Consider the following 25592-nt stretch of genomic DNA (forward strand, 5'->3'; position numbering starts at 1 on the left):
CCTCTCATGCCCCTTCTAAGTCAATCTCCAGCCCAGTCCCCCTTCTCAGTCAATCTCCAGCCCAGTCTTCAGAACCAACCACTATTCTATTTTTTCATCATAAATTAGATTTGCTGGTTTGGAGATTTATCCATACTGATTATATACACACACATATACACACACAAACACTGATTATATATTTTATATATATATATATAAAATACATATATATATATCAGTATTTATTTATTTCCTATTAAATTTCCTACTATTGAATTCCTGGGCTGTTTCCTGTTTTGGGCTGCTATGAATAAACCACTATGAACATTTATTTTTTTGTTTGTACACTTGTGTCTTCTTTTCTCTTGACTAAATTCTTAGGGTTGCAGTTCCCAAATCATAAAATATACATATGGTACAACTGATGGAGGATTTTTCTTGGCCCCTTCACTGAACTTGCAGCAGAGATGCTCCCTCTACCTGGCCCACCGTGCTTGTGGGAAGGAGCATGTGAGCGAGTTAGTGTGGGATCTGGCCAGACACTCTGGGTGCTGACACAGGAGCAAGCTCCATGGAGGGCCCATGGCCGGGTGAGGGTGCTCACAACCCTGAAGCCCCAGAGAGGGTGTTAGAGTGCTCCTTTAGCTCTACCATCTGCGGACAGTGGCATGTTAGCAGCTCAGTTGGCCCCTTGCCTTGTCATGTGGGGCAGCTGCCCTCTGCCACTGTGAGTAAAGGGCCAGTGTGACAGTCTTTCTGGGTACCCACACCCGGTGGGTCCTGAAGTCTTGTCTGGCATCCAAGAAGAATGAGGTCACATGGACGGTTGAAGGATGGTGAAGGCAGAGAATTTTACTGAGCAATGAAAACAGCTCTCAGCAGAGAGGGGAGCTGGAGAGGGGACAGGAAGGGCAGGTCATCTCCTCCCTGACTTCAAGTCAGGCTGTCTCCTCCCAGAAGTCAGGCCGTCTTCTTCTCTACCAACTGAGTCTGGGGTCTTTATAGGCACAGGATGGGGATTGTGCGCTGACTGGTTTGTGAATATGCAAAAAAGGATCAAGTGAAGACACCACTCAAAGGTGGGCATGACAGTGTAGAAAACCAACTAGGAAAGGGTAGGTATATGTAAAGTAGGTGAAGGATAGGGATCAATCAGAGAAAGTGTGCCAAACAGGAAGACAAGTTTTCAGTACAGTCCAAAGATTTAACTTCTAACTTGGCTTTCAGGCTTTAAACTGTCTTTGGCTTGGAGGTGGGGTTTCATTGGGTACCCGCCCCTATCTGCCTAGGCATTTGGTTGCCTCCTGTCACTGTTACACCACTTTGGAAAAAGTTCTTGCAATTTCTTATAAAACTAAACATTTTCCTAAATGGTTCTACCATTTTACATTTCCACCAAAATTCTATGAGTCCAAATTGTCTTGCATCTTCAATATCACTTGATATTATCATATATATCTATTTATAAAAATATATATATTTAGCCATTCTGTTGGGTGTTTAGAGATATCTCATTTTCTTTTTAAAGAATGTAGCAAAGGTAATGAAGCAATAGCAATTGAAGATTTTCTGTCAGATAAGACCTGATGGGCTGACCAGTAGAAACTAGAAATTTTGCCTAAATCCATTTGTCAATGCAACAGATTCTGATTGCTGAGTCCTCACAGATCATCTAGCCCAAACCACTCATTTAACAGATAAAGAAGAAAGGCCAGAATGTGGACAAACTTTGCCTAAGGATATTGATTCAAACAGTAACAGAGTGAGTTTCAAGTCACTGTTCTAATTATACTAGAAATGGTGACTCTTTGCCACACATGTTGATATTCCTTTACTCCACGGCCCTGATTGACATTTGCTATGCTCAACCCAGCTTCAGTTCAGCTCCCTTCTCCAAACAGGACCATAAACAGCCACTATTGACCCTTTGGATTTTATATGCATGTCAGAACCTACTTATACCTCATTTATCAATTAATTCAGAAGGTCACACCCATGTGTGTGTCATCACCCAGTCATAAGTATGGGAAAGAATGCCTGAACTCTGAGGTTTGCCCTTAGTTAAGGGAAGGAGTGTATCTCTTTCCATACTCCGTTTCTTCTTTCATTTACCAAATAGAAAAGAAAATATGCCAGACGCTTAGGACAGTATCTGTAATCCTGCCCAACTCCAGCCATCAACCTGATCATAAAACAGAGCTATAGAATTTTAAAGCAGAAGAAATTAAATTATTGTTTCAAAGGCCAGTTGAAAATTCTGAGCAAGAAAGGAATTTCAGTATTACAGTAGAGACCATCTGAAAACTGCAGCTGGGAGCCTCTGCAGGGTTTTGTACACATGCATCAAGGCCATACATGGGTATGTTGTGAAGGACTGTCCTGCCCCTCTTAAAGGGCAGCTCTGTGCATCCGCAGCTGGCTACATTGCTACTTTCCATCCTGCTGTCGTCCTGACACAAAGAGAGGAGAGGGAGTCTGCTCATCTGCCCCTGTGACATCTCTTTATCAGCTGCCTTAGATCAGCCTCCAACTGTTATATCTTACTTTGCAAACAATAGAGGATTTGAGAGGGCACTGACTTTAAGATGCCCACTGAATAATGACTCATCAATCTGAAGATCTGTACTCTCTTCTCTCCAATAAGCATCTGCTTTTTAATCAAGATTCTTCTTTCCAGGAAAAAAATATATATAATTAGAGCTGACCCTTGAACAACAAGGGTTCGAAATGTACAGGTCCACTTATATGTGGGTTTTTTTTTTTTTTTCAAGAAATACAGTCAGCCCTCCATATCATCAGGATCCACATCTGCAACCAAACTTAGATTGAAAATACAGCATTTGCAGAATGCAAGACCTGCAGATATGGAGGGCCTACAATGGGATTGGAGTATGCATGGATTTTTTATACACAGGGGTCCTGGAACCAATCCTTTGTGAATTCTGAGGTATATCTGCATTCTATTTCTCTCTTCATCCTTGAGAAGTTCCTATCTGTTATGATTATTGGGGGCAAAAGCAGAAAGAGAAAAAGATTAATAAATGATCATAAATATGTATGTCTGTGTATTTTCCAACCTATTAAAAATGGTAAAAATGCCTTGCAATGGGAAACACAGATATAATAATATAAAAAGTCAGTAATCTGACGGTGCATCTAATTTACGTTTATTTTCTGCTCTATGAAAGGCAATGTGCGGCCAGGCGCAGTGGCTCACGCCTGTAATCCTAGCACTTTGGGAGGCCGAGGTGGGTGGATTGCCTGAGCTCAGAAGTTCGAGATCAGCCTGGGCAACACGGTGAAACCCCATCTCTACTAAAATACAAAAAATTAGCTGAGTGTGGTGGTGGGCACCTGTGGTCCCAGCTAATAGGGAGGCTGAGGCAGGAGAATTGCTAGAACCCAGGAGGTGGAGGTTGCAGTGAGCTAAGATCACATCACTGCACTCCAGCCTGGGTGACAGAGAGAGACTCTGCCTAAAAAAAAAAAAAAAAGTGTGCTTAAGGCGGGTAATACAGAAGTAAATAACTATGTGATCACTTCTCAGAAAGGTCTTATAATCCAGTGAAATATAGGATGAAAATATAAGTGACACCAGATATTGGAGAAGGGAAATGATCTTCTATTCCCAAAGCCAACAGGGACAGATTACAAAAGTTGTTTCTACTTTGCCCCAGGAGAAAGAGCAGAATGACATGCAAAATCCAGGATGCCCAGTCTTATCCTTATTTCTAGAATTTAACATTTTATAATGTGTTTCAAGTATACTAATGCTCTTCCTAGATACTGGAAGAATAATCACAGTTTTAAGAAACGGTATAATGTTTTTTTGTTTGTTTTTTCTTTTCCAAGTTAGGATGACAGTCTGAGAGTTTCATGAAAGGAAGTAAAGTTGATATCCCACACAAGACTGAATCAGTATTGTTACTTCTTCTTGTAGCCTCTCATCACTTTGGACAGCAGCATTTCCTTCACATTCCTTGCAGAAGGAACCAACACCATCACAGTCCAGGTGGCTGCAGGGAATGCCCTCATCCAGGACACAAAAGAGATTGCAGTTCATGGTAAGCCCTGAAAATTGTTCTGTGATGTTCCTTCCTGCTCAGTTAATTTCCTCTGCCCACTCTCCCTACAGTCATTGAGTGTGGTGGAAATTCCTTAGGCCCTGGGAAAATTACATAGGTCAACAGGAAGCTTCCAAACCTACCTCCAACCTAGAGATTGAGGTTTTAAGAGACGTATACCACAAAACAGGTATTTGTTGTCTCCTGTGTTACGTCTGCCTCACAGCTTGTTTGGGGTTCTCATTAGACAAAGACACGTATCACAAATTGAAGGAAATGCAAGCTGGGAGGTATCTACAACATATATGCAGGACACACTCTTTGTAAGATGAGGACCAGCAATTTCCAAAAGTCAGGAGTCATGATCCCTGCCTTGTAGGACTCATTGCTCAGTTAATGAGATGATGTCTATTCACAACAGATGGCTTTCTTGACTGTTGGAGATTTGAATATCATTGGCTACAAAACTAGATAATAAGGCTAAGAATATAAGTTAGGACTAGGGCAGAAGAGTGGTGAATAGGACTACTATCCTGTTCTCAACCCTGGAGAACCACTCTTAAGTTTATTATAAATGAAAGTGCCTCTACTGCCATTTCACACAACTTCTCCCAGGTCCCTAGACACAACCGGTATCACTGCGGTTTTCTTTTTTTTTTTTTTTTTTTTAGATTTTTCATTACTAGTTTGATTTCTTTAATGGTAATTGGTTTTCTGGTTTTACATTTCTTCTTTTTTTTATGTATTATACTTTAAGTTTTAGGGTACATGTGCACAACGTGCAGGTTTGTTACATATGTAATGTAAATATCACTGTGGTTTTCTAGAAAGTTAAGTGAAGGCTTGTCATCCTCTGATCAGATTATGTTCCTCCAGCCTCACACCAGGTAAATTCCTTTTCCTACCTTTCTGCAAACTTGCTTCTCGGGCTCTTTGAGGGGCACATGGAAGGTTTGTGTGTTTCTTTCAAAGTAAACATTTTAATTGTATTGTAAATTTTATACAGAAGCATGCATGGCACAAGTGTTTAGTTTTATGCATTACCACAAAGTGAATGCACTTGTATACTCACCAACCAGGTCAAGATACAGAGTTTCAACCTATTTTCTAATCCTCAGAGGCAGTTTCTAGCACAATAGGCAAAGGGATTAAGGAAAGAGAAGTGAAAAGACTCCATTCCAACCAAGCCCAAATTGTTAATGCTTTGTGTTGGCTCTGCCTGGTACCACCTATAGTAGCAGACATCTCCTTCTGGAGTTTCATATTTCTCTTTCATTTCAGATAATATACAGGAAGAAAGGCTTAAGATCTTAAGACACTAACAAAACTGGTAGGAGCACAAATCTACTTCTAATCACCAAATTCTACTTTATTTCAGAAGTCAGGAAACAAGCTGAGAACAAGAAATTCTAGCAGAAGCCTGGTGAAAGAGTAGACCTTTTACCAAAAGCACAGTGATGGTGGAGCTCCACACCTATCACACCCTCTCTATTCTCACTCTCCCAGCCTCACTTGAACACTCTCTCTCCCTGCAGAATATTTCCAGTCCCAGCTTTTATCATTCTCTCCTAATCTGGACTACCACAATCCTGACATTCCTGAGTGGAGACAAGATATTGGCAATGTCATCAAGCGAGCTCTGGTTAAAGTAAGTTGGTTTTATCTTTGTTTAAGTTCTTGCGAATAAAGAAAAGAACTAGATGGTGTGGTCCACAATACATTGGCATGGATTGAAACTGCATTCCACAGTTAGATAAAAATTATTTCTCTGTAAAAAGAGAGAGAAGAGGCTGGGTGCAGTCACTCACACCTGTCATCCCAGCACTTTGGGAGGCCAAGGCAGGCAGATCACTTGAGACCAGGAGTTTGAGACTAGCCTAGCCAACATAGCAAAACTCTCTCTACTAAAAATACAAAAATTAGCTGCATGTGTTGGCACACACCTGTAATCCCAGCTACTCAGGTGGCTGAGGCATGAGAATTGCTTGAAACGGGGAGGTAGATGTTGCAGTGTGCTGAGATTGTGCCATTGCACTCCAGCCTGAGTGACAGAGCAAGACTCCTTCAAAAAAAAAAAAAAAAAAGAAAAAGAAAGAATTGTAGGATTAAAGAAGGAGGAAGAGAAGTGTAAAAGAGAGTCTAGTTCAATGTTTGAAGAAGGAAACTGGCCCAATGTTTATTATGAATTTGTTTGAGATAGGGGCTTGATCCCTTTAATACACTAATGGATGGACCACTCACTGAGTTGTTGCTAATATTATGCACTTGTCTGGCTCTTTGTTCACCAATAGGATCTTCTTAACCAAACATTTATACTCACAAGACTACCACTGGCCACAGTTTGCACTCATAAGGCTACAGGCCAGGAAACAGAGCATTCCAGCAGGGTAATAGAATTACAGAGTTAATCCAAGGTCAAATTTGCCTTAGAGAAAGTAAAAGGGTTTTGTTAAACATTTTCTCAGAGGTAGGCACTAGAATATATTGATGAATAAAACATGGTCGATTGAAATGTAGAAATAAGTCTAATGTGTAAGCAGCTCTAAGCTAGAGGCATGGCCAGCGTCTCTGTGGGGCAGAGAGAACAGGATGATTCACGCTATCCAGGGACATGAAGACTTGGCACAGATTTGCAACTCAATAAATACTTGTTGAACTCTTGGAACGTCTTTGGAGAGAATACTTGAACTGTGTTTGCAAGGATAAATGTCAGTTAACAGGGGCAGGATGGTGTTTGAATGAGCAGCATGTACAAAGTCATGGACTATAAAGAGTACAGCACAGTTTGGGAGGCCGAGGCGGGTGGATCACCTGAGGTCAAGAGATCGAGACCATCCTGGCCAAGATGGTGAAACCCTGTCTCTACTAAAAGTACAAAAACTAGCTGGGTGTGGTGGCGTGTGCCTGTAGTCCCAGCTACACGGGAGGCTGAGGCAGGAGAATCACCTGAACCCAAAAGGCAGAGGTTGCATGAGCCGAGATATTGCGCCACTGCACTCCAGCCTGGTGACAGAGATTCCATCTCAAAAAAAAAAAAAAAAAAAAAAAGAGTACAACATATTTGGGAAATGGCAAAGAGTTTGGTGTAGCCAGTCTGTATGTTATAAAGGCAGGTGCAGCTAAAATTGAGCTAGGATGGTTATGTCACATTGTGTAGGGTTTGAGAGACCAACAGAAGCTTGGCATCTATTCTGTAGGCACTGGGAAGTATGAAAAGTAATCTTTTTTTTAATTTCAGTAAGATAATAGGTTTATATGTCAGTAACCCATTCTGGTGGCAATGCAGAGGACAAGCTGGGGTAGGAAGGGAACATAGTTGGGGAGACATTTCACAAAAGGTGACCAGCTAAAAGACCACTGCAGTTATCTAGGCCAGAAATATAAGGTGCTCAAGAAAAAGAGGCAAAGGCTACTTAAAAAGTTGAACAATAGAATTGGTGACTAAGGAAATGTAGTGTGGGTGAAAGGGAGAGAGAAATTCTCTGATGACAAGAGCCAGTAAGAGATGGCCTTACATTAATCAAGATGGGGACTATGTAGGAGAAACATGCTTGGGAAACAATAATGATTTGATTTTTAATATAAGTCTGGAGCATGTGAGAAACAACTGGGTGAAGATGACCAGGAGGGTTGAAAATATGGATCTGAAGATGAAGCAGAGGTTCATGCTGGAGAGAGAGATGTAAGAGAAGAGGCTGTGGAGGTTGTTAGGCTCTCCAAAGAGGAGTTGGGGGACAAGGCAGACACACTGCTGGTGGTTTCCCAAGGCAGAGGAGAAAGATCCAGGAAGGACATGGAGAAGGAGCTGACAGATAGGAAGAAGAATAAATAGAAGAGAATGACATAGGAGCATTCCTGTATGGAGTCGTCTGTAAGAGTAACTACACTTCAAATCTTTTTACAAAGAGACTGTTCATAGAAAGAGATGAGAATGAGGGCTGGGAGCGGTGGCTCATGCCTGTAATCCTAGCACTTTGGGAGCCGAGGCAGGTGGATTGCCTGAGCTCAGGAGTTTGAGACCACCCTGGGCAACACAGTGAAACTCCATCTCTACAAAAATACATAAAAAAAATTTATCCGGGCATGGTGGCGCATGCTGGCAGTCCCAGCTACTCAGGAGGCTGAGGCAGGATAATTGCTTGAACCCAGGAGGTGGCAGTTGCAGTGAACTGAGATTGCTCCAGTACACTCCAGGCGACAGAATGAGACTCCATCTCAAAAAAGCAAAAAAACAAAACAAAAAACAAAGAAAAAATGAGATGAGAATATGACTGTTATCTATGCTGTGTTAGTCTGTTTGGGCCGCTATAACAAGGTTCCATAAACTGAGTGGCTTATAAACAACAGAAGTGTATTTCTCACAATTCTGGAGGCAGAGAAGTACAAGATCAAGATGCTGGCAGATTTGATGTGTGGTGAAAGCCTCTTTGCTTATTCATAGGCAGAACCTTCTTGCTGTGTCTTCACATGGTGGAAAGGGCAAGGTGGCTCTCTGGGGTCTCTTTTATAAAGGCACTAATCCCATTCATGAGGTCTCCACCCTTATGACCTAATCACCTCTCAAGGCCCCACCCTGATACCATCACATTGGATATTAAGTTTTGACAGATGAATGGGAGTAGGGGGTGCAAAAACATTCAGATCATAGCATATGTCTTTGGCTGCAAGGCATCCAGAATTGGGTTGTATTATGTATGGTTACGTTCATTAAAAACATACTAGCTTTTTAGGAAATAACTTGGTAATTGCAATAATAATAATCAGTCCTGTAAGTTGATTCTCAGGCCTCAAATCTCACAAGGACCAATCACTCGTATGTCCCTTTGGATGGGTTAAATGAATCTGTATACACCGCTCCAAGGTCTCTCTAAGGGCCTTGGTGGACTGACACTCCCTGACATTGTTCTTTTCTGAGACAAAGGGTCACACCAGTCAAGGCACTAATAAACTCACCACCCAACCCTTCACTGCACTGGGTGATTCTCTGCATTTTGCCCCTAGTCTGGCCTCCTGAGACTTGCTTTAAGGTAGGCAAAGGCCCCCAGCCTTATGGACTTGGACATTAGGACTTAATGCTACTAAGGATCATGCTTTGAAAGGATGTTGAGGCATCTAGCTAACCACCTCAGGTTGTTAAGAGGATGCCTCCCTGGTTGGTGGACTCTTTAGGCTTCTGACTGCTGCTTCTTACTTCCCTGCAGGCTGGCTCTTTCACTTTTCTTTATCACATCGCTGAGAGTTAACTCCAATCCGTAAGCCTAATTCCAAATAGGAATCAGAGCTGAGCAAATGGAAAACAACCAACCTCTCTGCTTCTGTTCAATCTAGCAACTATTTATTTAATTTTTACTCTGTGTCAAGCATTCTTGGGAACAGTGAGACCCCAGACAGAAATATCTGGGCAATCACACCATAAGAACCTCTATGAGTCCATTCTCAAACTTCTATACCCGAAACTGGGTAATTTATAAAGAAAAAAGGTTTAACTGACAGTTCTGCATGGCTGGGGAGGCCTCAGGAGACTTAACAATCATGGCGGAAGGCACCTTTTCACAGGGTGACAGGAGAGAGAAGAGTGGCAGAGCGAAGAAGGAAAAGCCCCTTATAAAACCATTAGCTCTCATGAGAACTCACTATCATGAGAACAGGATGGGGGAAACCACCCCCAGGATTCAATCACCTCCACCTGATTCCTCCCTCAACACCTGGGGATTCTGGGGATTACTATTCAAGATGAGATTTAGGTGGGGACACAAAGCCTAATCATATCAGGATCTATCTGAGAAAAGACTGCACCAGACAGATGTAATCATGTGTCATGGTGGACATGATCTATATCTCTGAAATGCAGTGGACATGGCCATTTGAAGGTGTTTGGAGTGGGAGGCTAAGGTGGAGATCACTGCAGGCAGAGATAGTCAGGGGGGCACTTTGGAGGATGGGGGTATTTCACCTGATTCACAAATTATATATTTGGATTGGCAGAAGAGGTGGTGATGTTCTGGATAAAAGATCTTCAGGAGACACACAGGAAAGAAAGAACAAGCTTACCCTTCACGGGGGAGAACTCAGCATCCTGTTTTCTTTAAAAATTTGCCTTCAGACAGAAGCTTACTTTTAAGTTTTTATCACAAAAGCAATATCATTCTTTTACTAACCACTCAGGGATAGAAAAATTCACTCATATTCTCAGCCTCTTAACCACATTTAGTATTTTGTTATTTTTTTCTTCTATACGTTTGTATTTTTATAGAGTTGTAACCAAATAAATGTAAGGAAATAGATTGGAATGCAGCTATCCTAAGTATTTTTCTGTTGTCTCATAGTACTTATTATCATCTTAATGGTGGCATAATATTCCATCAGGTGATTATACCAGTATTTGCTTATTTTTTTGAATACTGGAGGTTTTCCCATTTATTTACTATTATAAGTAATGTTGTGTTTTTTCCTGCATGTGTCTTTTCCTATATTTTGGATCATGTCTTTAGAACAAACTCACCAAGTTACAGTTACTGACTGAAGGGTATGAATATTTTTATGGCCTTTAAATTAAGTCTTTCAGAAAACAAATTGGCAATATGTATCAATTTCTAGCACTACCAGTGCCAAATGAGGGAACTTCCTTCACTGCAGTCTTACCAATATTAGCTATTACACTTAAAAAAAAATCCCACTTTAATAAGTGAAAGCAAGTATTGCTCGGCTTTCTTTAAATTTGCATTTTCCCATGTTTGTTTATGACTTCTTTTTCCTCATTTGCACCCAGCCTGTGTTTCAGCCAGAAGCTCTAGCTCTTATAGAAAAATGGAAAATATGAGAGGAACTTTTGCAAATGTTCCCAGCAAATAATGTTTTAAAAATCATTTGTAATACCATTCTAGTTTCAGTAAAAATTCATATAAGAGCAGGGGAGGTAGTGAAACTAATGTTTTACCTAGCAGGTCTAAGGGAGAAACTGAAAGAAAGCCTGAATGTATATTGGAGCCTGTGCCTAAAAAGCTGCATTTGAAAAACTCATATGAGCCCTCTGGCTGTGCACACTCTGCTCTTGTCATTGATTTGGGGAGGGCTGGCTCCTCCACCGCCTCTCTTTGTCTGAACATCTTTGCAGGTAACCAGTGTCCCAGAGGACCAGATCCTCATTGCCGTGTTTCCTGGCCTTCCCACTTCAGCAGAGCTTTTCATTCTCCCACCCAAGAACCTGACAGAGAGGAGGAAAGGCAATGAAGGGGACCTGGAACAAGTAAGTGAAAGTAAATCTGGCTGGGACCCTTGCCTGCACCCTATACCCTGAGAGGGCACAAAGCTGTTTTCAGCCAGAAAGGGAGACAGGCTCTCTTCCATTGCCCCAACAGCCAAGGTTGTGAAGAGCAATCACCCTTACCCAGAGTAAATACAGGTGCAAATAGACTGGAGCATTCAGCTACTGAGGAAGGAATGGCACCCCTGGCATTATTCATTCCAATGTCTGACATCCCTGTGCCAGCTCATGTCTCCCTGCCAATGACTCTTCCTGGGATACAGGGGAAGGGGAGCAGCAGAGAGAGAGAGAGAAACAGAGAGAGAAAGGGGGGAATTTGAATTTCCTTGTTTGTTTCTGGGACTATGTGCCTCTTGTCTTTAAACTGCAATGGCCCTTAAAGATCCTGGCCAATGTTAAGCTCTGCTTCTGGGGAGAAAATGAACTGCTTTCAAACATGCTTTTTTGGAGAGGGATGTATTCCCTCTCTTTGCTTTAACTAAGGAAGCAACATTTCCAAAAGGGATTGTGATTTACTGTTATTCTCAAATGGGCATATAGAACTATACTGTGATCTGCACACTGTCCTGGAAGTAAAGGGGATGGCAGGACTGGTGTTTCTCCTTTTCATCCTCTGTTCCTCCTGAGGTCTTAATGCCTGCACTGTTTCACCCTTCCTTTCTTTCTCATGGTGCTAAGTCAGGTGAAATAGAAATAAGTGAGCATGAGACTGCAGAAAATCGGCATGAATCACAAACATTTCCTCTCATATGAGGTAATCATTGTACAGACATATTTTGTGTCCCTATGATACTCACTGGCCATCACCCCATCCTTACTTACAGCCATCCACAGACCTTGAGCAGTAGACATGTGATTGTAGTTTCTGTGAGAAATAATTTCTTGCATTGCAGGATTGCATATTGAAGTTGGCCAGAAATAAATTTAGCTTCTTAATGCATACATCACTTTTACAAGACCTCTTTATTCTGAAATAGCAAGTGGCATGTGTGAACTATATTTGGAAGCTACAATATCCATCCATTTAGATAAATAGGTAATTACAGTGATGAATAGCAGCTGTGATATTAAGGCACATACAGCGAGATAAGAGTTAGGGACAACAGCCTAAGTCGGCCTCAGCTTTTATGTGGGAATTACAGAGTGATTAAATCGATGTTATGTGTTCTGAGACTTGCTAGGGAAAAGTAAAGAACAAAAATTATCCCATAAAGAGGAGACAGCTTCTGCTTTGATGTTTGCTTCCCATTGTCTCTAAGATAGAAAATGAAGAGGAGTGGGCTGGTAGTATATGTACCTGCTTTAATCCTGGCAGGGGCCTACATCCCCTGTGTGTATGACTTAATCAGATTATAGAGCTAATGATGGGTTGAACTTCTTTCATTGGAACCCATAACAGGTCTTTTTAGAGTGTTATAAAGGCACGGATAAAAGAGCAGTGAACTAGGAGTTGAATGAAACACGTATGTCTATTATAGCTCTAATTCACCAGTGACTGTAGGCCTGCCTCTTTCTGTCTCTCACTCTCCTCTCCAGAATAAGCGAATATTACCATCTATAGTTGTCCCTCAGTATACATAGGAGAATGGTTCTAGGACTTCTGATATACCAAATCTGTGCATCTTCAAGTCCTGCAGTTGGCCCTGCAGAACCTGCATGTAAGAAGTTAGGCCTCTGCAACATGGTGAAACCCCGTCTCTACTAAAAATACAAAAATTAGCTTGGCGTGGTGGCACGTGCCCGTAATCCCAGCTACTCAGGAGGCTGAGGCAAGAGAATTGCTTGAACCCAGGAGGGAGAGGTTGCAGCGAGTCAAGATCATGCCACTGCACTCCAGCCTGGTGACAGAGTGAGATTCCATCTAAAAAAAAAAAAAAAGAAGAAGAAGAAGTAGTTGGGCCTCTGTATAGGCAGGTTTCACATCCTGTGAATACTGTATTTTCCATCCACATTTTGTTGAAAAAATCCACATAGAAGTGGATCTGTGGCTGGGTGCGGTGGCTCACACCTGTAATCCCAGCACTTTGGGAGGCCGAGGTGGGCGGATCACGAGGTCAGGAGATCGAGACCATCCTGGCTAACACGGTAAAACCCCGTCTCTACTAAAAATACAAAAAATTAGCTGGGCGAGGAGGCGGGCGCCTGTAGTCCCAGCTACTCGGGAGGCTGAGGCAGGAGAATGGCATGAACCTGGGGGGGCGGAGCCTGCAGTGAGCCGAGATCGCACAACTGCACTCCAACCTGGGCGACAGCGAGACTCCGTCTCAAAAAAAAAAAAAAAAAAAAAAAAAAAGTGGATCTGCTTAATTCAAAACTGTCCGCATGTTCTCACTCACAGGTGGGAATTGAATAATGAGAACACATGGACACAGGAAGGGGAACATCACACACCTGGGCCTGTTGTGGGGTTGGGGGAGGAGGGAGGGATAGCATTAGGAGATATACCTAATGTTAAATGACGAGTTAATGGGTGCAGCACACCAACATGGCACATGTATTCATATATAACTAACCTGCACGTTGTGCACATGTACCCTAAAACTTAAAGTCTAAAACAAAACAAAAAGAAAACTGTACTTCCTTGGTTTCACAAGGCTCCAAGGGCTGTGAGAACCAAATTGATAAATATATTCCACTATCTTATCCCTAATTGAACCATGGTGACTTTTTACCTATTGACCTTGTTCTTGATTTCTTACCCCATGAGGGAGCATCGTTGCATGTCATGTCACCCCATGCATCCTGTCTTTTTTTTTCAGATTGTAGAAACACTGTTTAATGCTCTCAACCAAAATTTGGTCCAGTTTGAGCTGAAGCCGGGGGTACAAGTCATTGTGTATGTCACACAGCTGACGTTAGGTGAGTGACACTGGGAACTGGGGAAATGGGAAAGATGATCTGTTATCCCAGAGAGAAAAGGAGGAGAGAATCATGAAACCCTGCTGCATAATGCCTGAAAGTGGCTTTGTAGAAGGGTCCTTTTTGTAGTTATGGTTCAGAAGGATTGGTCACATCAGTCACATTGTTCTGAAGGCATCCTGCAAGAAGACTTTCTTAGGAGTAGCTTTGCCATTGAATCCCTAGATGGTCTCGGAGAAAACCTACAATTTCCTTGGGTCTTAACCTTATTCATTTGTTTGTTCGTGTATTTCTTTATTTTGTCTGTGACAGTTGGGATTATGTTGGATAATCGTCTAGCTCTCTTCATTCATACGATTATCTGATTTTATGAATCTTGGATGGTAGGCCACAAAACTTTAAAACTCCCTTCTAGTTTACAATGTGTGAGTCAAAGTAGAAACAGGAACAAACTCTAGTTGGCTTATTTATGAAAAAATCTAAAAAGACATGTCCCATTGGGCATCTACTTTGGGCTCTCTGGGAGAGCCTGTTTACTAAATGGTTCTTAATAATGTAAGACTTTTCCAATGTGTAGGTCACAAATGTGCCCATCCAGTGGATTTTTATCAGAACAGTGTAAAGGAAGAGAATGAAACACTGCATTAGTACTTAACCCAAAATTTCAAATGGGCTCCCTGTAATTATGGTGACAGGCATGCAGCCTATCTAAGAGAAAGAGCATTGGAGTCCTTATTCCACTCCCCTGAGCTGGACATACATTGTTCAATTTATACCAAGAACTAGCAAGTTTCCCCAGACTGAACAGAGAAGTTTACTTTACCTAAGAAGCTGTACTCAGGTACCATTGTCATCATTGAAGCCAGACTTTCTGCACCCAGATATCAGGCAGGAGAATTGGAGACTAGACATAAGGATGGAGATCAGTGGCCTCCTTCCTGCAATGAATACTCCCTCCAGCTAACAGCTTCCAAGTGAGCATATCTGTTCTTTTCCTTATCTGTTCTTCTTTCCCAGCTCCATTGGTGGACTCCAGTGCTGGGCACAGCAGCTCAGCCATGCTTATGCTATTATCAGTGGTATTTGTTGGCCTGGCTGTGTTTTTGATCTACAAGTTTAAAAGGTATGTGCTATTATCACTCAATTTAGTAGTGGGGTTGGGGTCATTGCAAATGATTCTTCCTGTAACTAACTTTACTAAACTCATCGCTAGAATGTGATTTTAAATTATCCTTGAACTTCTGTTTGACAATGGGTAAAAGCAAGAATGGTTGAGGGTCATGGATTAAATGTGTTTGAGACTCTGAACTCTATCTATTATGATTTATAGGTATAATGAGTTAGGTAAATAAAGACTGGCCAATGAAATCAATTTATTATCTTCAAGAGAAGTGTAAGGGGTTTTCAAACCTCAATCAAACTTCTAAAGTAAGGTCTTACATATTCAGAAGATCTTTTTATATGGATCAACATTCATTCAGGTGGTTAAATAGAGAAAATGCAGCTAAAATTTGATACACACATGTACAGAAACCGATGCATTTTTTTATCTCCTGTTGCAGCTATTCAGCATCTCTCTTTAAATTTTCATGCTAAACATATTCAACTATCATCCCTCTCCCTCTTTTTCCTATTCTAAAGGGAAATTGATTAGGAGAACAAAACTCCACACGTCTTGAGAAATTATTTTTGAAAGCCATAGAAGTATCTTGCTATAACAAGATATAAAGCCATAAGTATCTTGGTATAACAAGATACTTATTAGAAACGTAAAATTGAAATCAATAATTTTGTACTAACATTCAAATTATAACTTCTACTAGAATGTATACTAATTAAGAGTATAAACTCTGAAATAAGACCCAGTTTTAACTTTTAGCATTTGTAACCTTGGGCAATTGTATTTGCCTAAGTCTTAATTTCTTCATTGGTAAAATGAGAATAGCAATATTTTATAGGTTTGCTATATGATTTAAATGTCATAATGTGTGTAGGTGCTACGTACTAAGTAATCAACAAAGCTATGCTATTATAAATAACAAAGCACATGCCTGCCAAAGATGCCCTCTGTGCCATAAACTGTCACATAATAGGCCCTCAGAAATTTTATCAGTGGCCTAGAAATATGCTCCCTGGGAAGCCTGGGTAAAGTAAAAATGTCATTAATTATTGTCAGATGAGTTTGAAAGCCTCTTTTAGTCCTGGAATCTTTCCAGGAACTAAAGATAATGCTTTTAGGTTTTGGTAGAGATCAGTGGTAAAGGTGCCTGACTCTTCCTGCCCCCCTTCTTCCTGCTTATCTCTCCTTTAGTGGCTATTTCATTTTCTTAAAAACACCAGTTTAATTCAATATACCTCTCAGCATTAGCTGCAGCAGCAGGAATTCCATCAACACCCTCCACGCTCTCTAGAAGGACAGAGTGAGATTTGCCTTCCTACTCAATTTATAGACCAGTATGTGAGTTCATGTCCTCTTGGATCAAGATGTGTTAACCCACATACCCCTGTTCCCTTTGAAGGGTGGATAAAACCTTTATGTCACAAAGTGAGAAAAAGTTCAATATAGAAACAGCCTGGTTAAGGCAACACCCATTTATTTATAGATGTACTTCAATTATATGCAAAGAACATTTTACTTTTCACTCAGCCAAGAATTTGATTGTGAGGAAGCCTGGTGGTTGCTGGGCGTGACAATCAACTAAACCAAATGTCTCATCTCTGACTCCCAGAGCAGCAGTTACTGAGGACAAGTCCCAATAGAAGTCCTGTAAAGAGTCTTTTGTGGCTTTTGTGTCAGGTCTATCCAAAGTAAGGATACTTAAGGATCACTTATACTGTGACTTGGAAAACTTCTGTTTTTTTTGTTTGTTTGTTTGTTTTGTTTTGTTTTTATAAATGCTGTTAAACTCCTTAGACGGTCAACTTATTAATGTAGGCATCTCTAAATGTGTACACTTTAATAATGAATCCATGCCAGGTAATGACATCTCTAAAAAATTCTACCTTTGTAGTTCCCAGGTATCAGCCCACCTTTTCTATGTCCCTGACAGTGAATCATGCAGCTGAGGCCACAGGAAATAAACTCCAATCAAACTGGACAATAGCAGCGTCAGTTAAGAGTAACTAGTCGTCAGTTAACCTTTACTTTTCTGGCTCCTTTTCCTGGAAGTTTTACTCCTAATGCTTAAGCCCTTTGGTTGAAATTCTGTGGGATTTTCTTTTATTTTTTTGGTCTCTTTTCCCCAGTCATCACATGGAACCCCAGTAATGGCAACATGAAGTGTGCCTGGCTTGCAACAAGTACAGAATCCAGGTTCCTAGCCCTGGATTCCCAGAGTCTCCTTTGCTTCTTTCATTACTATCCAACAGAACTTTGGAAATGTTTAAAATGCTCTATCATCTGTACTGTCTAATACAGTAGCCAGTAGTCTGACTGAGGAACTGAATTTTAATTATATTTAACTTTAATTAATTTAAGTGTAAATAGCAACACCTGGCCATTAAACGCTCTGTTGAGCAGCACAGTTTAGTGTAAAGACATTTCAGTTTCTGTGTCCAGATCACTGGCCATACTGAGTTTCCTGATCCAAAACTTCCTCTCTGTAATTGTATTAACAATTAATGAGTATTAACACATTAAGACATTCATTCATCGTACAAACATTCATTGAGTACTTCCTGTGTGCCAGGCACTGGAAATGATCTCAGTATCCCAAGTGGTCACTTGATATGGAAAAAGAGAATAGAATTACTATGAGCCCCAAGCTTCCTTTAAATGAATATCACCTGGTCTCTCGCAGTCTATCTTGCTCTTGAATAGTGACTGTTATTTTCTGATATCTCAGGTAATATAATTAAAAATCATTGTGAGATGGCTTTTACTTTCTGAAGACTGCCTAACAAGAATTTCTTTCAATAACTGAAGATCTGCTTTTTCTCTATCCAGGAAAACATTCGCGCTTCTATATTCCTTCCAATCTTTTTTTAGTAGGGCTTTCCTTATAGTCCAAAGCCCACTTTGCTTTCTCTAAATTTCCTCCTACAGGCTTCTAACACTCATAATAGATGGATAAATAGATACAAACTGCAGTTGGGTTTTGTTTTTTGTTTTCAGAGGGAGACTTGAGCCTATCCATATTACTCCTCTTATTTAAACCTGTATGAATGTTGGTCCAAGACATGTCTCTTGATCTCTTCATTTCCCACATTCCTTGTATGCAGAAGTGGAGTTCAGACTTATATTCTCAACAGTCCTACAAGCGAATGTGTTAAGAAATGAAAAGCAACTTGACAAATTTTTAAAATTCTGCAAATTGATATACAAAATTTATTTTCTTCCAACCATCAATTGCAAAAAGATGAAAAACACGCCGGTTTTTAGATGTGTTATTTGGAAATTGAAATAAAGCTAATAATCTCTATAAGGGCAAGTTTATCCAATTCCTCATAGGTATTGTGAGCAAAGCAGGAAAGGGGAGGCAGTGGACTCTGGTTACAACTGTGAAGTACACAGACTTATGTGATCAAGAATGGTTTAACCACCCCCAGCACCTAATAAATATTACAGTTGATCCCAACTTTCATGAGCAATATGTACTTTTATGATTGGGAGGAATCTAAGTTATTAGACTGTATTTTTGTTTATATAAAAATAATATAAAGGCCAGCATTAATTTTTAATTGTACACATTTAGAGAGCCTAGTGTGCTGCCTCACATGGATGCTGTTCACTTTGGGTTCTTGTAAATTATATTAAACTGGCTTAGACCAGTAGGGGTCATGGGGACACCTCCTTTAATGTATGGAAAGCAAACATTAAAGACATGAAAACTGTAAAAAATAATTAGAAGCAACTATGTGTTTTAAACCTATTTTCAGATTTTTTCTTCTGAATTAGCTGCAGGAAACCCATATTAAGTGCTTCCACATTTCGCATCATTTGGAGTTGGAGCAGATAGGGGAATGTGGAAGCTTGAGAATACCACTGCTTGGCACAAGGACAACAAAGTGATTTTCCTTTAGAGTTGCATGGGATGTCCTGGATTAGGGTGGGTGTCCGATGTCCCAAGTTTCAGTGATATCTATGCTAGTAATTGGCTTTGTGAAATGTCTAGACATTAGTCTAATTTCCCCATCCTTTGATGAGGTAAGAGGGGTCTCTTCTAGAAGTGATATTCTAAGATAAAAATATAATATTTTTATTGATGAATATAGTGTAGTAAAGTAGAAAGAGCACAGGATTTAAGGTAATTTATTCATTGATTCAAAAAATGCTTAATAAATGTTAACCATGTGCCAAACACTGTGCTAAGTCATGTGAATAGCAGAGAGGATAGAAAACGTAGACCTCGCCTACATGGGGCTGTTAGTCTAGTGGGACAGAAAGACAGAAAACAAGTCAATAAACATTGCCTATTACATCACCCTAAACCAACACCATGTTTATTTCTTACATAGGCAGTGTCCCATCGTTACATGTTTATAATGGAAAGTTGGATGGTCAGGGGAAGCCTCTCAGAGATGACATGTAAGCCAAGTTCTGAGAAGAGCAGAGGGCAGTGTGTTACAGGCAGAGGGAACAGTTGGTTCTAAGTCCCCAAGATGTAGAAGAGCTGCTTCTATTAGAGTCTTGTAACTCAAAATTTGGGTCTCCAACTGATTAGCAGCATCAGCATCACCTGGGAGCTTGGCAGAATTGCAGAATCTCAACCCATCCAGTCCAGACTTACAGAGCCACAATTCACATTTTAAGAAAGACTCTGGGTGATGCTTAAGCATGTTAATGTTTGAGAAGCCCTGGATTAAAGGAATGCAAAGGAGTCTCCCGAGGCTGGAACACACAGTGTGTGAGGAGATAATGAAGATGGGTCAGAAGATGAATGCCTCAAGAAGATTTCAGTGTGAAGCCGCTCACTTCTCCAACCCCAAGCTAGTCTGCCTTGTGTTTCCAAACCCACCTACTACTTTTCTGTCTTTGAATGGAGCTATTTAGCTTCTCTTAATCCTTAATCATCTCCAAAATCCAAAAAGAAGCTATTGTCATCCCCATTGAACAGATGAGGAAACTATCAAAGTATTAAAGGTACTTATCCCGTAAGTGATGCTCTGAAAATTGTAGCAAAGGCTATGAATCTATTATTTCTTGACTATTTATAAAAAAAAAAAAAGCCAATGTGGATTGATTAAATTGATGCAACCTTAGAAATAGGTGTCTTTTCACTCCGTACACACTTAGAGTCTCAAAGTCTAGCTCCTTTAAAAACTTAATACCAGGTAAATATTTATAGAGTTTTATTATCTAACTGCCTTTTTGTTTATACCTTCTTGTTTTTTACCCACAGGAAAAGGTGCATTCCTCAGGGAGTTCTATGGTTTACATCTTCCCTGGGCATCTGGATTCCTGGCTGGCTTTGTGTTCCTTGACCTCGTAGCCTCATTGTCTCTGGGGTTACCAATATCTTTCGCTGACATGGACCCTTCCTATTAACAGCTTCTTCCTCCCCTTATCCCCCAGGATTTCCAGCTGCCCAAGTTTGGCACACCCTGTGATCTTAATCTGATTTTGCTCCTGTCCCATGTAGGAAAATCCCTTGGATTAACATCTATGCTCAAGTCCAACACGACAAGGAGCAGGAGATGATTGGGTCAGTGAGCCAAAGTGAAAACGCCCCCAAAATCACACTCAGTGACTTTACGGAGCCTGAGGAGCTGCTGGACAAAGAGCTGGACACGCGGGTCATAGGTACATGTTCCTGCTCCACTAAGCTCCTCTGTCCTGTGTCCTCTAAACACTGGCCTGCTTCATCTGTCCTCCATACACTACTGGACTGGAGGGTGGGGACAAACAGCTACCTACAGTGACAGAATCATGTTTTAAATTTGTCTGCCACCTCTGGCCACATGAAATTGGTAGATTTTTTTTCCCTTAGAAGTCAATCAGGATTGGAAATACTGGAGTCTGAGTGGGTTAGGGATGAAGCCAACTATCCATTACTGTTGAGTTTTTTCTTCTTTTTCTATAAAGCAAAAGTATTATATGTCCTTACTAATAATTACATGAATGTGGAATCTGGCATCAGATAGCCCTGGGTCCATTTTTCTTGCTCTGCTAATCTACTACATCTGTGACCTCTCTGTGCCTCAAATTCCTGATCTGTGAAATAGGAGTAATAGTACTTATGATTCATTTCTATTTCTATGTAGTACTTAAAAAAAAACAATTCTAAGACTGTTGTGATAATGACATGCTGTTATGTCATTAGCCCAGTGCCTGCCACATAGTAAGTTTCAATACACATTGGCTGTTACTGTTGTTATCAGTAGAGTATAAGATGGCAGTCAATGTCTTGATCCTACCTGTGTGCTAGTGTGGGAGGTAGCATATGTTAAACATGGATGACATAAGCCAGTGAGCTGATAGGTAACGATATCCAGGTGCCTTTTAAATAAATTCCTATTAGGCACCTGTTCTGGGTGGCTTGGTATTTAGCAATGAATAAAACTAAGATCCCTGCCCTTGTGGAACTCACATCCATTTCTCCCTGTGTCTTCTCTTCTCTGCAGGAGGCATTGCCACCATTGCAAACAGCGAAAGCACAAAGGAGATCCCCAACTGCACTAGTGTTTAATACCAGCAAGCCACGTGGTCAACTACCTTTCTGACTTTTTATTTTTGATGATTACTATTACTATTATTATGGAAAAATAAAAATTTCTTTTTTACCTTTTGTTTACCAAGGGCCCCTTCATAAATAGCAGGCAAATGCCTAGCTTTGGGAGAAAAGGGCATTCTTAGCTGATTGAAATGAGACAAAGGGAATAAATGGCTGTATTTGTGCTAAGAGCAAAGGATGCATCTTCCCACAGCCTCCTCGCTTTACTCTGCCATTGGTAGCTTAAAGACTTTCTTTTTCCTTGTGGTCTCCCTTTTTTCAAAATTTAAGTTGGGTTGGCTTTTTGTGAACCTCTCATCCCCACAGCAGAATCACCAACACTCTCCCCTTCCCCCAGCACACACACATACAACACAGATCATTTCCTAGTTAGATCCACAGGAAGTAGGTTGGTGGGGGTGGATGTAGCTGCAGAAAGCGTGCACAACTTTGTGAAAGAGGCCCTGCCTTGTGCATGTCCACAGTGAGGCTACAGATGGCTTATTGTATATAATTACAATGTAAATAGCTTTTTATTTCCTAAGAAATAATTTAATGTTTAGTAAAAAAGAAAACAGAAAAAAGAAAGATGCGTGTGTTGGCTTACGCACTGGCCCTCAGAGCTGACCAACCCTCCAGGCCTGCTCGATGCATTGGGTTTGGATGCTCTCCTGTTGTCTGTCACACTTAACTCTTGCATCTCCTTGTCCATGCCATAGCTGGTTTCTACTTATGTATATAAAGGGGGGCGGGGGGAGGGGCTTCTCTGGGGCAATTGATAAAGGAAGGACTCTAGTGACATCATAGAACATGGTAGTCGTTTTTGTTCCAAGAATGACATGAAAGGTGAAGAAGAGGCCCACTAGAGGCTTCATACTGAGACCCAGATGGGGGAAAACATCCTCCTCTCTAAAAGGAAAAACTTGGTATTTATCAGTCTGAGAAAATTTTTTTTCTAAAGAAGGCAGTCAGTGGATCTTAAAATGACAATGTTTTTAAATTGGATTCTATGAAAATGCATAATGCTTATGGTGAGTTCTCAGGCTATTCTGGGCTCAGAAAAGTCCCCTGGGCATTAGGTAAAGCCCAGTGAATGTCTCTTGGCATGGGAGGAGTTAAAGAGGTTGGAAGGGAGGAGACATTTGTGGAATTATGAGTTCATGCAAAACTCTCCAGGCCAAGTAGGGGTCTAGCCTTTAATGATATTAGTCAAAGGCAATTTTAGCAAAGCTGTGCTATTTGCTTGTCAGATGTACACAACTTCCTTAAAGTCAAATGTCTGCCTTCGGTTCCCTTAAGGTAGTTCTTGCCTCTGGGGTGAGTGGCTTTCAAAGCCTGTTAGCTTTTCCAGCACCTCAGCCCCTTCACACATTTACACATACCAATTGTTTTTCAAAAGGGTCACGTTAAGCCATGCTGTAAGCATTGTTTTTATTTTCAGGCTTAGCCTGAGCACACTTATTTTTGAAAATGATATAATGTATATATATGGGAGGAAAGGCTGCATTTTGTACCTGTTAATTTTTGTGGGATGTTGTTCCCATTCTTCTTTGTGAGACAGAGAGAATGTGATATAGAGAAATCTGGCTGGCTACAGCGTAGATCAGTATTAGGAATATTTCTAAAGATCCTGCTTTTTTGTTTCAAGGGTTAAACGGGGCAGACAATTGCAATACTTGTACTAAACACTGGAATACAAATGCATGACTCATATCCATATATACAGTATATGTACATATACTGTTCTTGGTTTTATTGTTCCACTTGAATATTTCTACTGTAAAAAAAAGACAGTGGTTTTGAAATTGTTGAAAATAAATGTATTTTTGTACATCAAAGCTACATACGTGGCTGAGTTTTCTCTTTGGGGAGTTTTCTTTATCCACTGTATCTGTGAACTATTGCTACAATGATGCTACGTGGAAAACAATGAATGGCTTATAACAACAGATGCTCTGTTTTTGCTCATGAATCTTTAGATTGGCTGTGGTTTGGCTGAACATATCAGGACTGACCAGGCTCTGCTGGTCTGATCTGGAAGGAGGTTTCAGGTAGTTTGAGTCTGCTCCATGAATTATCATCATCCTGGAACCAGGGCATGTTTTTCCATGGTGGATTGTAGAATTCCAAGTGAGGCCAGTAGAACAACCCTATGTCTCTAAGGCCTTGGCTCAAAATGGTCACTTTATTTATCTTCATCCACATTCTGTTGACTAAAGAAAATTGCATGTCCAAGTCCAACCTCCACGGCTAGAGAAATAGATTCTTTCTACTCTGGTACTAAGTACTATAATTGGAAACAATAATCTGATTTACTCTGCCTATTCATTTTCCACTGCCCCATGGAGCGCTTTCACTAAATGACCTATTTGAACCCATGTCAAAGTTTTTCATTCACATATATATAGCTGGGACCTCTGAGCAAAAGTCTTGGTAATTGCAAGGTCTTTGAGTTTGATATCAGTTCCCAATGAGTGGTAGAGATGATGGAGCGCCAAGTCAGGTATGAAGACTTAAGCAAGAGAAATGAAAAGGAGAAAAACAACATGTGTCCATTTTTTTTCCTTCTTCCAGCTGTTCGATGCATGAAACCAACAGCAAATGTCGTTTTTTGGTTCTTTGCTTATTGGTGGCTCTTCTTCACCAGGTAAATAAGGAAATGTAAACTGGGCACCCAGAATAAGGGCTGTAAGTTGGATGTTTCTTCTTATGTCTTTAGTGTTTCAAATATGTGATAAAGTTCCATGGATCTAAGAAACCAGAAATCTTTTGTTGATAATTTAGTTGCATATTTTGGAAACTGGCTGAATCTTCTGGAATCATATTTTCTGCACTTAAATTGAAGATAAAGAACTAAGCAAAGGTGGTTTTCTTTTGATTTGGGAATTTATTTTAAAATCATGTATAATTCTTACCATAACTTTTCTTGAGTTATACTCACCTTTTGAAAAATTTATGTAAGTATCTGCCTCACATATTGAGAATATCACTTAAGTATCTCAAAAAGAAGCAGGGGGTTTTCTTGGTCTAAGTGCCTATACTTCTTTTAGGGATTTTTACAGTTTGGAGCTTTCAAATAATGTAAAATGTCTATTATTTCTATCCTAAGCCAAAGACGAATTTTCTAAATGCATTAGTTTTTGCTTCCTAATGGGATCTGAGTTTTTCTTGTTAATTTTATGCCCAGGTTGGTGAAGTTTCTTCCCTGGATTAAGAGAGATGAAAGAGAAATAAAGCAGTAAGAAAGTCTGAGTCAGTTGGGTCATTTGGGTAAGCCATGGCTAAGAATATAGCCACTGTATTCACCATCAGCATGAGTTTGCTAGATTTCTCAGTAGTAGACTGAGGCAGAGGCAGATGGCAGAGAGTGTGGTTGGCTTTGCAGCTATTTCCATGCAGGGCTTCTCACCAGTGGTGAGGACACTCTTTGCATCAGAATTGTCTTTAAGGGAATTCTAAAGCTAATAACTAGGCCCATGGAAGCACTCCAGGGCTGTGTTCTTCCAGGATTCTCATGTGCATGAAAATTTGAGAATAACTGCCTTATCTGCCACTAAAATAGTTCAGGAATAAGTATTGGGTAAAAGTCACCTCCTTTGACTCATGTTATCATAATACAAGGTACCTTAATCTACAGAAGTGAGAACAGCTTCCAAATTTGCTCATTTCTTCCTGGGCAACAGCTGCAACTTTGAGAGTCACTCAATGAGCTATCTGGGACAAAAATACACTGTGAGTTAAGGTGGTGATGGATTGTGCCTTGGAAAGAAT

At 40.5% G+C, this 25592-nt stretch overlaps 1 protein-coding gene across 1 annotated transcript in view; it reads left to right on the forward strand.

Annotated features, from left to right (window-relative positions):
• SORCS3 (sortilin related VPS10 domain containing receptor 3) overlaps nucleotides 1–23663 on the forward strand; it is a 631488-nt gene extending 607825 nt beyond the window's left edge. The window contains exons 21-27 of the mRNA XM_054436019.2: nucleotides 3923–4046; nucleotides 5582–5694; nucleotides 11161–11292; nucleotides 14070–14169; nucleotides 15187–15292; nucleotides 20751–20911; nucleotides 21733–23663. Coding sequence (XP_054291994.1) covers nucleotides 3923–4046; nucleotides 5582–5694; nucleotides 11161–11292; nucleotides 14070–14169; nucleotides 15187–15292; nucleotides 20751–20911; nucleotides 21733–21797 — 801 coding nt within the window. The 3' untranslated portion in view covers nucleotides 21798–23663. The remainder of the gene's footprint in view (nucleotides 1–3922; nucleotides 4047–5581; nucleotides 5695–11160; nucleotides 11293–14069; nucleotides 14170–15186; nucleotides 15293–20750; nucleotides 20912–21732) is intronic.
• The last annotated feature ends 1929 nt before the right edge of the window (nucleotides 23664–25592 follow it).

The sequence above is a fragment of the Pongo pygmaeus genome, chromosome 8 (assembly GCF_028885625.2).
Source record: "Pongo pygmaeus isolate AG05252 chromosome 8, NHGRI_mPonPyg2-v2.0_pri, whole genome shotgun sequence".
Classification (NCBI taxonomy): Eukaryota; Metazoa; Chordata; class Mammalia; order Primates; family Hominidae; genus Pongo; species Pongo pygmaeus.